General features: G+C 40.3%; 1 protein-coding gene across 2 annotated transcripts in view; it reads right to left on the bottom strand.

Annotated features, from left to right (window-relative positions):
• Window positions 1-11,705, bottom strand: part of si:dkey-71h2.2 (low density lipoprotein receptor adapter protein 1) — a 42,521-nt gene extending 30,816 nt beyond the window's left edge. Inside the window, exon 1 of one of the 2 annotated variants that reach the window (XM_020638869.3) lies at window positions 11,381-11,705. In XM_020638869.3, the coding sequence (XP_020494525.1) occupies window positions 11,381-11,465 (85 nt within the window). In that variant the 5' untranslated portion in view covers window positions 11,466-11,705. The remainder of the gene's footprint in view (window positions 1-11,380) is intronic. The other variant, XM_020638868.3, reaches the window with a different exon arrangement.
• Between the last annotated feature and the right edge of the window lie 705 nt (window positions 11,706-12,410).

Below are 12,410 nucleotides of genomic sequence, written 5' to 3'. Positions count from 1 at the left end.
TCAAACAAATAATAAAGTATTACAAAAATGGTTACCATGTTTACAAAAGCATGTACTCAACAATTTAATGTTTCAAATTGATTATTACCAAAGACAACTACGCAGTTTTTTTTTGTTTTTTTTTAACATTTTCAGCTGATTTTGAAGTCAAAAATCATCTGGCTAAATAATTAATATCAAGATGATCAGAGCAGTGTTTTCCCCTAGGTTTACAGCGTTGGGGGGGGTGGGGACAAGCCGGCACAAACACTTTAAGGAATCTTGGTGTTCATGTGTTACTTTTAATGACAGCTGTCCTTTTCTATCGGAAAGGTATCCTTAAATGACTTCTTTCCCTGATTTTCTGACTCTATCCACTATCCTATCTCTACAAGAAAGGCACAAAAAGCCCAAAATATATAATGGTAGGGGAAACACTGCAGAGGAAAATGTTGATGCTGATTCAAATATCTCTCTAATCAGCTCAGCAGCTCTGCTCCATTTAATTGACAACCATGAATTCACTGTGGCTTTATTTGTGTGCTTTGTTTTAACCAGAATTCACAAAAATACTGTTTTTGGAAAAAAAAAAAAAAAAAAATAGGTAACACAAGTTTTCCATTCCACCTCAGTGGTATAAAGTTATTTTTAGGAGTCGGGGCTCCTCGGTGCTGAGCTCAGATGGGGACATGATGTGTCACAAACGGTGAGTGGTGTTTGAATTTTTCAGGAGAACAGAACAGGGAGATGGGATTCAGCTCTCCAGTGGAGGAGTAGGTTCAGATGATATGCACTCACACACACATGCACACACATATATTCACAGGCATCTGCAGTAAAAATCTCCCTCTCACACACACTGACAGAGACAGAGTAAAAAAACAGTCTTGACACCTGAGTGACACCATCAGTCTAACAGACAGCTGTCAGATATCAAACAGTGAAAGTACCTGGATGTTAGGACCCCACTGTACCCACTAAACAAGAGGGTTGTCTAAGTGTGTGTGTGTATGTATGTGCGAGTATATATATGTGTGTGTGTTACTGTGTGTGAGTGTGATGTTGCAGCTCTCCGTAGATAGGGCCCCTCAGTTTCGTGGTGTTGCATAATTCACTTCACTTCAGGGCAGGGAACTTGTTGGTGCTAAAAACAGCCCAGAGAGAGAGCCTGCACAGAGCAGCAGAATAGTGATGAGCTGTATATAAGTTTGAGTCATGTGTTTATGGAGGTGAAACAGGGAGCCAGGCACGTTTACATCCGAGCTAGGACGTGGGAGTGAACGTTGCCTTCATGAAATCCACATCCGCTTCACACGATCAAATTTAAACTCAGAGATCCTGGAAGGCTTTAAAAAAGAACATAAAAGTAACCACACGTTGAACCACTTGCAGCAGACACAATGTACGTAACACATGACAACATTTTATACACTTCCCATAAAAACAACTCGCAGGGGTCTCATGAAGAAAATCGATATAAAATATGATGTGGAGCAGTTTTTAATAACATGAGGCCAAGGCTGAAAAATCAATATTTGTGGAGGGCAACTATGAAGGAAAATCACTCGCAGATGCAAATGTAACAGGCACAAGACAGCATGAGGAAAGAAGAAAAAAGTACTGTCATGAAAAATTGGATTCAGAATATGAATTTAGAGTTCAAACAAAGATGCAACTAAATCAATACATAAAAAGGTAATTGTTGCCCCAGGAGGCAAACTTTGACATTTTCCAAACTAAACAGAAATGGGATATTGAAAGATTTAACAAAACGCTGACACTCCAGCAGCACAAACAAAAACAAACACACAAACACCTCAGCGATCCCTCGCACCTTTGTTCCGAACAACAGAGCAACGTAGGATCCACATTTTCAAAATATCTTCGGCTAAAAACATCCCCTGTTATCCTTAAAGCACGTGGAAGAATTAAGGTGACTCTCCTTGGCACTTTTGGGATTTGAAGGCATTAATACCAAAATGAGCTGTGGAATAAAGGACAGATGGGCAACCCGCTAAGCTCTGACTAAACCAAGACCTAGGACAGAAAAAGAAAAGAGGCATTATAACATTTCAAAACAGCCATGGCAACCTCAGGATTATAGCACAAGACGACAAGCGCAACAAGAAGAGCGTTTAGTGGAGTGGGGTGCTTGGCGACCCAGCGTGGGGTAGAGTAGTGCTGCGTTCACCAGCACAAACAAACCATAAATAAATGCTGCACAGTTTCATGTCACCTAATCCAAGCATGGTTTGTGTGACAAAATCCTAAATACACATGTTCTCTATTTACACAAACAGAATCTTATTAAATTGTTTACATCATTTCTCACAGCAGATTGCTGTTCAACACAAGTATAATTCTGCTGGAGGTTGCTGCCTGTTAAAGAGAAGCTTTTCTGTGCCACTGTTCTCTTCCTTTCAACGTTTAGCTTAACTTTGTTAAATGTTTTCATAGCTTCCGTAGTGATAAGCAACTGAAAAGAGAACGAAGAAGGGAAATCTGGAGGGAAATCCGACCATATTTTGAGGTAAAAACAAATCATTTGATATACACATTATTAGCTAAGCACAGACAGCAGCTAACGTTGGCATTCAGCCACACACTACATAATATTACAAGTAGGAGCTGGTTGGAAGCTAATGGTGCGTTCCATTGAGCTCGGAAGTCAAATCTCTGAGCTGGGAATGACGTCACATCCGAGTTAACCGCGTTCAAGTTGCAAGTCAAACAAGCAACATGGACGCCCCCAGGAGTACCTTTGTTTTGTTACTACCTGCTGATAACATCACACTACCTGACAGTTTGCATGCGGAAATACAGATAGAACTCGAGCGATACTTTCAGTGTGAATGATTTAATCACACCAAAAGAGGACTAAGCTGCTAATAAACACAGAAGTTACATCTTAAAGTTTACGTGACTGTTGATGCACGTGGCAGCCATGTTGGATTTTAAGTTTCTGAGTCAGAATTCCGACTTCAGGGGGGCTGATGACGTAACAGACCGGTAAGTCAGAATTTCTTACTTCCGAGATCAAATGGAACAAACCATAATATTACTGTTTGAGCAACATGATTCAACAGGAGGGGTGTAAATTCCTGGCTGATCATTACTTTACTTCTCAGCCAACATAAAAAAACCTTAAGTATGGTTCAATGTCAATCCAGATTTTCACTATCAAGTTACTCGTGTTTACTTATAGGCACAGCAGTACAATGCTATGACTTCAGCTTCCAAACCAAACTGCGACATCAGAGGAAAATTGCAGCTACATGATAACAAACAACAAGAGGGTTACACTGTATTTGTCCATATTTCATTGTAATCAATGAATGAACTGCATACACATTTCAGTGTGAACAGCACTGTTTAGTAGAACACAATTCATGAGCCCTTATTGTTGCATGGTTTAAAACAACACAAGTCACACATAAGCAGGGCTTTATATGGGACAGGCATAATTATACGTCATCTGATGTCACAAACAGAGGGGAAGAAGGCCGTCATTAAAAAAAGTGTAGAAAGTTCCACAGAAAAGAAAACTTATGGGAGAGAAGTGGGAAGCCTGTCTGTGCAGAGCTGTCACAGAGTTAGCTGTGCTTTTTTGACAATAATCCAACTAATCACACTGTCGGAGGATTTAGCTCATGTCGTTCTCTTTTGACAAACTTGAAATAAAAAAAAAAAAAGGTCATGCACTCAAACATAAATCTCTAGTGTTACTCTCACCGCTAAACAACACTTCATTTGAAGGTAATACTTTTGTGTTCTTACTTTTTTTTGATAAATATATTAAACTATTTACTGTCCATGAAATGGGCATTGGCTAACGAGTACTTTTCCACGGTGAAAAAATACAAAATCCATTTCAAGCAAATTAACCACTTACACAGAATGCAGAGAAGGTAATGTTTCCTCTCTGGTCAATAGAAGGCTGCTGGAATCCCGATAATCTAATCTGAAATGGGAGCTCTTTGAATCTGCGAAATGAGAAACCCTGGGCCTGCACAATGGGTTTTAATAACTCAAATCACAAATGTGATGCAAGCAGAAGCTCACAACTTGGGACAGCCTCTGATCTTAGAATTACAAAATCCATTAGACAGGTAACTTTCCCCAAAGCACGTTCCATGAAAGCTCATTAGCAGCACTTTATCATCTTATCTGTGCTCAGACTGTGACTGGAGTGTGCGAGCATGAATTATGCAGAGTATAGGTTGGAAATCTGCTCGGTTAAATCATTGGATGACACACTGAAGCTCAGCTCGGAACACATATTGGCTTGACTGATCTTATAAATGACTGAGTGTGTTCTATATCCAATCCAGATCTGTGGAAGTGCAAGGTGCAATACATGGATTTCTCCTTTAAACAACAAGAGATGATGGGCCGTGAGGTTATAAAAACAACTAAAGCTTTGCTGTCCTCTTTGAAAATACTCACTTAAGAGTTCACAGTGTGGCATCATGCTTTGACCATTTGTGTAGTTGATGAATGTTTTTCTTATGCAAGGACTTTCTGCTTTAGAACTGAAAGTGAAGCCTCAAACAGTTGCCTGAACTATTTATCAGGGAGAGTAGTACGCAAGCCGACTGAAGGAAGCTTCATCACTAACAAATATTGGATAGATTAAAGCTTTCTCTCTTTAAATACATCTGATGTTCTCTGAAAATCCTCCTAAAAATAAAACACTCAGAACACTTTATACATAAAAAACACTTCCTGTATCTTCAAGTTGTTCTCTCTCATTCTAATTCTTGGTGCTTGATTTTGTGTGTGTGTGTGTGCATTTCTAGATACAGAGCCTTGCTGTAAAGGTCATTTACTAACCTTTACTGTAGACATCATCTTAGATAAATCATGCCCCTAACCCCTGGAGAGGGAGCATTGGGACAATGTAAAGGTTCAGCGAATTAGTCCCACTAGTTTCTCAAAGTTTACAGTGGTATAGGGCTGCACAAGAAGTTGCAATGTCAACGTTTTCATTCTCACCTGTTGGAAGCAGACATTGCAATACTAACCATGCTATCAGCTACCCTTAGAATAATTGGTGCCAATTGTGTGATAAAATGATGCACTACAGCTGATATATTGCAGCAGATAGGCACAGAAACTGTGAGGTCATAGCTTATGCACACTTTTATATTTCTTTATTTACTGCACTGCATTTGGTTATTGAAATATTGAACAATGTGAGCACATGTTGTGCATTTTTTATGGTTCTGGTTCCATTTTCTACATGTTTTATAACATCATGCAGCCTTAGTATGAACCAAAGAAATAAATGAAATATTTGTTCTGCTAACTGTTTGTCATAGGCTAGGTTTCTGTAATTTGAATTGGCTTCTCAGTCAACACAGACAGGTTTTTTTTGGTAATCCCAGGCTGTGTTTTTCCCGCATTTAATCTGCATCATAACACAGACAAAATGCTCCATCAGGTCCCCATTTATCAACTCCTCATCTGGAAGCAAATGATCCCTAATGACTTTTTCCAAACACTAATCCCTGTCTTCGTCCCTCTCGATCACACACTGTACTGCTGACAGTCGCGTGATCATCACCCAGTATATTCCCATCATGCCCTCCCTTTGCCTCTGCTCATCCTCTTCCTCACTGCATTGCCCCTGACTCATGGGTAACTGAGTCTTAACGAGCCATTGAGAGATAATTGCTCCTCCAGGGTCAGTGCTAACCGACACCACTGCGTCCTGAATGCCATTCAGACATGACCCTGTCAGCTGTAATACAAGCGCAGGCTCGGACTCACCGCCTTATTTGTGCAGTCCACTCGTTTCACATAAAGCTCTTTAAGGACTTCAAAGCACACCAGTAAAAACTGCATGTTCTGATATTTGCCTCAGAGCTTAAAAGCTTTCAAACAAAAAACAGTCTTTATTGTATTTTTCTTTTATATTGATCAAAGTGCCATGCAGCTTAAACCAGGTCTGATATTTACAACCGTAACAATACAACATTTTTTTCTTTTTAAACCCAAAGGACAAAGTCTTACTGGATTTAAATGGAGTCTGTCCCAAAGCTACACCATCTCAAATTGATGCATACAGCTTGAACGTCCTTGGTGCCAAGGGCAAGTGTGTGTGACTTCTGAGATACAGAAAGGTCTTTTCTGCTGCTCTCTGACGTGATCCAAAGAAACGGCTTGTACTCCAGGCACATGCTGTGTCCTCTGCCATTCTGCCAGGGGCTCTGACCTCAACAGATGATGACTAGCGGCCACGAGGGGCGACGGGAAAGGGCTGTACATGTCAGTGCTGTGCTGGCAAGGGAACTGAAGACTGTGTACCAGTCCAGAAATAGGTTGTTTCATGGTAGTAAGCTGGAGTGAAAATCTGATTATTTACTCGTTGAAAGAGTTCCTCTTTACATTGCTACGGTAACATGTCTACAGTACCCGATCATCCTGGATTTAACTTACTTACCGTGCAGACTGTGTGGGTCCTCTGTGGTTTGTAAAGAAGGTTTGCAGTAGATTCATAATCATGTGGGAAACATTTATACATGTTAAAAAAAAAAAAAGGAGTGCACCCCCCCAGTAATATTCCAACACACTTCAATTGGCAAAATATATACCAATAATAGATCATGCAACTCCAAAAACCCAGCTACAGCATCAAGTCCTTTACAGAACCCACATCACCACTCACAGGCTCTACCGTAAGAGCATCAGCCAATGTTCACATTGTCCAACTGCATTACAACGGATAACTACTTGCTCTATACCTCTGCCGATACATTCAAAACTTCTGGTAGGAGATCATAAGCAGGTCCTCTGCGATCCCCCAGCATCCCCCTTAGACCCATCATTGCAGAACTTTTTGCAAAACCTTCAACCATGATCCTGCCAAGTTCTCCACACATGGTTCCTCGTGTATGTCTCACATTGAATTGTAAAGTGTTACTCTGTTTGATATCTTTTGTATACATTTATGTATTTAAAGATACAGGTCATGAAGACATAGGTGGCGATTCCATGTATGTTTGTTAGGCTTCATTTAGACTTTACAGGACCTTTATGAGAAGATGTACAATACTTGATTCAACAGAGGAGGAACAGTTACAATAGAACAATGTCTTTTGTTCTCTAAAATGCTGCTTCAGTGTTGTACTTCACAAGATTTTTATGTATTTTATTGTTGTAGCCTTTGGTTTTAACCTCTCTTTTGATAGTTAGATATAGAACACATGTTGCATGATTACAATAATACAATTAGAGGTGGGAGCTGGCGCAGATAATAATCAGAGGTTGTAGGTTTCTTTTGGATAATTGACTTGAGAAGAACCTTCTCAACAACTTTAAATTGTCTTGTTTAGAGTTGTTAACAATTTATCTTTCTTGGTCTGCATAGGAGGAGAAACTGAAGTCATTGATGTATTACTCTGCTCTTAAGCAGTCAAAGCAGGTACAGTAAGCTTTTTTGCTAATTTTATCTCAAGACTGTCCCTTGTTGCTGCAGCCTGAGCGCTGACCTCACAGCGTTCACATCAGACTTTTGCTTCATTGGATGTTTTAGAGGTATGCTCCTTTATCTTTCCCAGTGGGATGGCTGTCATGACTTCTACATGTGACTCTTAAACATTAAACTGACAGGTGGAATAAAATAAAATCGGAGGTGCATGTCATGATGCTTTTAAGACCAATGTATCCCTCCATTAAGTGTACCCTTAAACTGGTGTTTAAGGTCAAGTGCTAATACAATTTGTATTAAATAATCAAAGTGTGTTTAAAGGGTCTTTCCAATGGGCCTGCACTGTTCTATTCGGTCAAATGCTTCTGTCTCACCTCACCCTTAAAACAAAGCATGAATGTTTAAGCTTTAACATCGATAGTTTGGGATATAAAACACTTCATCTCTCAACAGTAACTCTCCTGCCTGATGTTAATTTATTCTGATATTGATTCTCCATTAAATTACAGAGTACCTTCAACATATCTGTTTAACAACTTGGCAAGCCACAGTTAAAATGAAGAACCTATCGACAAATTAATTGCACAGTCAATAACAGAGGTTACTAAACTAAACCCACTTTACAATGTGCTTGAAATGTACCTCAGCCAGTAGACAGAACACAAATAATGAATCCCTTTTTTTTTTTTTTTTTTTTTTTTTTTTTTAACTTTACTCACACCTAGTTTGCAGCTGCACAGTTGCCTTATTTGCATTCCTTCAGCCAGCTTTGTCGCATTGCCACATGCTGGCATACAGATGCTGTCCTCTCTCCAAATTGCCTGCAAAGTAGCTTCTGGACATCAGCAGCCTCCCTGTCTGTGTGTAACCCTTTGTGACTGCTGTGTTCACGTTTTTTCCAGCCTGATTCCTCTAGTGTCTCTCAGACACAAACTGCTCCTGTCATCAGGCAGCTGGATTCTGCTGTGATCATCCTGCTCCTGCTGCTCCCCCCTCCCCCCCCCCCCCCCCCCCCCCCCCCCCCCCCCCCCCCCCGTTGTCTTTCTGACATCAACAACAGTCAGAGAAGAAGAACACAAACCAGAGTCTCTTGCTAACAATGTGACTCAGACAATATCTGTGTTGAGGGTTTGTTTGCCATCTTTTGTTATCATGAATTACCCATGGCCAAGACAGAGAGAGATTGTAAAGTGATGATGCTGGAAACAAATATCAAAAGTTTTAGTCCATCAACCACCAAGCAAACAAACCGTTTAGGAAAAACTTTAACGTTGACATTTTCTTCTTAAAAAGGCAGAATGTGCACATAAATACAGCAGAAATCCAAAACATCCTCTGTAAATGTCTCTCTGAGTCATGACTGTCTACAATGAGTGAGAAGCGTGAGTCTCACCAGCTGTACAGATGTCAAAGCCGTGCATACCTCATGATTACATGGACAGGACGGCCTTGTGTATAAAGCCGTTTCAATCAAGGACTAAAGAGAAAAGAATAATAACAATCTACTCACGGCTTATTTGAATGTCACGTAAGTGTTTTCAGATCACGGTCGTTCCGTGTAAATTTATGTGCAATATGAAGATGAGTTAAGCAAAGTGTGCTAACATTAGCCTGCAAACGCAACAATGCAGGCCACGGGCGATTGCAGCTCGCGCTAAGGACAATTTTGTCCACCGCTTGCGCTTAATGGTGCGTTCTATTTGATAACTCCTTCTTGCTAACGCGGGTTGAGGGGGGGTTAGAAGTGTGCCGCTGGAGGAGAACGGAGGCTTTAGGACAGCGGAGGTGTCGCCAAACAGCCGCGTGTTTTGGTTTAGTTCTGGTGCTCAAGTGCGACATCTACTGGATCAGATAGTTGCACATTCTTCCTTTAAATTCAGAAACATAATGCATCCAAAGCCATTTTAGAGACTCATTAAATTCCCAAGAGAAAACTTTTGAGTCCCACAGCCTTAAAACTCATTACTCAATTTATGTAGAACATTTCCTAGAGAGAGGGAAGACACGGAGCACGCTCTCCTGGCTGTGAAATTAATCAGTCATGTTTAATGGAAGCTGGCATGGACGTTTGATTATTCACTAAGAAGGAATCCAGGATGAGGCAAAAGCAGCATGCTAGCATTTAAGGCAGTGAAGAGCTCACGGGCAAATGTAGCTGCAGGGAGGGAGCGTTCAAGACAACACTTCACACATCGGTGAGACAGCAGAGCTGCAGGCAGCAGGGCAGCCCCCCTCTTTCTCTGCTGTCACTGATGGTGTGACAAGGTTCAATGCTCTGACCCTTCAGTCAGCCCTCACAGCCTCCTGTACTTCACTAGACCCCAGGAGCAAGCATGCACATATCATATGACACATCTTCCATCTTTTGAATAACTAAGAACAAAAGATACAGTACTTTCAAGTAGGCTACTGATAGTGATTTTGTTGCACTTCCCTTATTCCTTCACAGTTGTCTTTCAGGTCATTTGAATTGTCTTCTGAGGATGAAAAACACCTTTGAAAGCATTGGGTTTACTTCAATATGGGATTTATAGTATTGTATGTGTTTAAGATTATAATAGTAGGGCTGGGCAATACGGATCAAAACTCATATCTCGATATTGTCAGGGGATATTATACATGATATATTCATACTTTTTTTTTTTTAAAGAATAATAAAATCTATGTAAGTTGAGTTCTAAGACAAATTCATATGGGCCAAACGCTAAATGTCTTTCATTAACAGTCGGCTGCACAATGTCAACATGGACATGAAAAATTACAAAACTATAAACTAAACTAGGTGAACTGCTAGTTCTACGGATGACACATAAAACCATATTTGAATGCAACATAAACTATATCAATATAAAACGATATTGTCTTCCCTTATATCTTTTTTGAAAATATATCGATATCTCAGAAAATCTTCATATATCGCCCAGCCTTAAATAAGATGTAGTGGCGGCAGTATAGCTCAGTCTGTAGGGACTTGGGTTGGGAACCGGAGGTTCGACAGTTTAAGTCCGGGCACTGACCAAGTCCGGAAATTGGCTTGGTAGCTGAAGAGGTGCCAGTCCACTTCCTGAGCACTGCCGAGGTGCCATTGAGCAAGGCACCAAACCCCCCAAAAAACAGCTCTGAAGCGCTCACTGTGGGCAGCCCCCTCACTCTGAGACCTCTCCATTAATTGCACGTCCATAGGATCCTGTTTGTGTGTGATTAATAAAGTGTAACTTATAAATTATTTCATCTTGAGTGGCTCAGTGTTATATTGTAATCTACCTCAGGTTTATGCATTATGAGATGAAAAAGTAACAAACCTTTCAATAATTAATCAAGAACTATTTGATTTTTTTAAAATTTATTTTAGTCTACAAGTTTCTTGTTTTGTTTGTTCATAATAAATTCAATTACATGTGACAGAGTACAACATCAATCTCTCAACTATTAGTCACTGAAAAGTTCACATTTGTATTTGAATTTCCTGAACAATTAGAACAATTTCTCTATTAAAACATCTTGCTCAGATGAATTCTTTGTGACTCAAATAATCGATTATTCGGCTAATTTCCGGTGTCCGTTTGAATTCGCTAGTTTTTTTTTGGTTTTTTTTTACAGCCACAGCTGTTAAAATGGGAAAGGGACAACTTGCAGTGGGAACAGCTCACACGGAAGTAAAATAAACCAATAACAATTGAGACAAAACTACACAACACACCACAAGAGGCTACAGCTTGTAATTGTGCTGTTTTTGTTTGTTACTGAGAAACAATAGTAGGCCTACATTGAGCTTGGATAGATTTGGCAACAGGACAAACAAAAGCTCTCGAGGAAGAAAACACCAACAGTCCGTCAGCAGCCAGAGGCACAGAGTGTCCTTCTTTTTTTCCCCTCCTCTCTACATTTTACTGCTTCTGCTTCATCGCCAAAAAATCTTGACAACATTGTAACAAATCCAAACATTAACACACTTCTCGTCTCACTCACTTTCGTGCTTTGAAGTTCCCCATGTGTGCCGCGGGACTCCGGGGCTCTTGATAATCGCTCTGCCGGCGGATTTGAGGGCATCCATCCCGAGGTGTGTCTGCTCTCCGGCAGGTGGATTCCCCAGTCTCCGGACCACGAGGGGTGGGAGGGGGAGCAAAATACAGCAAGCTGGAATCGACGGTGGATGCACCAACAGAGAGGAAAAGACGGAAAGGAAGCTCCAGTAATATAAGTTCCCACCCTTAATGGCTGTCGTTTGCTCTCCACGCACAGACTGAGGAGCCCAGCACGTGCACCTACTGCACCGCTGCCAAAGTTAAGGGCGTGTCCTTCCAACCTTGATCATCTCACAGTCACCGAGCGCCCTTTGAAGTGCTCTAGGCTCAAGTCCTTCAGGACATAAACATTACCGTGGAAAAGATTCACTAATGGTTAACGAGCTTACAATTGCTTCTACTTTCACAGGAGTTATATATGGTTTATTGACTATTACATGTTACACTGTATTTGTTCTATAAAAGAGCTGCATTATCCCTTTATAGTGACCTGCACCAGAAACAATACGCTGCTGTTTTTTGATGAACTTTTCCCTGCCTCCCCTTGTTGTTAAGGTGGTTCAAAAATATCTTCTAAAATTCGATGGTGAGAATACATTTAATCGAGTAACTCAATGTTAAGTTATTGGGTACTATAGAGATATAGTCAATCCATTTATACATCTAAACTACATTTCAGAGGCTGGAAGTGACTTTAATATGCCTTTTAATATAAATAAAAAACATTGGCTTCAAGTTAATTCAAACTCTCCAGTGAATGTTACACAATACATAATGATGTATTACTATGAGTGTACAATAGTATTAAGAAATCAAACTTGGGACCACCTTCTCCAGTTGAAACATTAAAGTGATGTTAACTTTTTGACAATGGGTACTTTGGCGTAAATTTATGCTCAGTATCAAATGATACAGTCAACCGATTGAAACTAATGCTTTAAACTTCAGTATGATGGCGCCCTCTTCAGATTGAA

The sequence above is a fragment of the Labrus bergylta genome, chromosome 15 (genome assembly GCF_963930695.1).
Source record: "Labrus bergylta chromosome 15, fLabBer1.1, whole genome shotgun sequence".
Taxonomy (NCBI): domain Eukaryota; kingdom Metazoa; phylum Chordata; class Actinopteri; order Labriformes; family Labridae; genus Labrus; species Labrus bergylta.
This window is presented reverse-complemented; position numbering and strand designations above follow the sequence as displayed.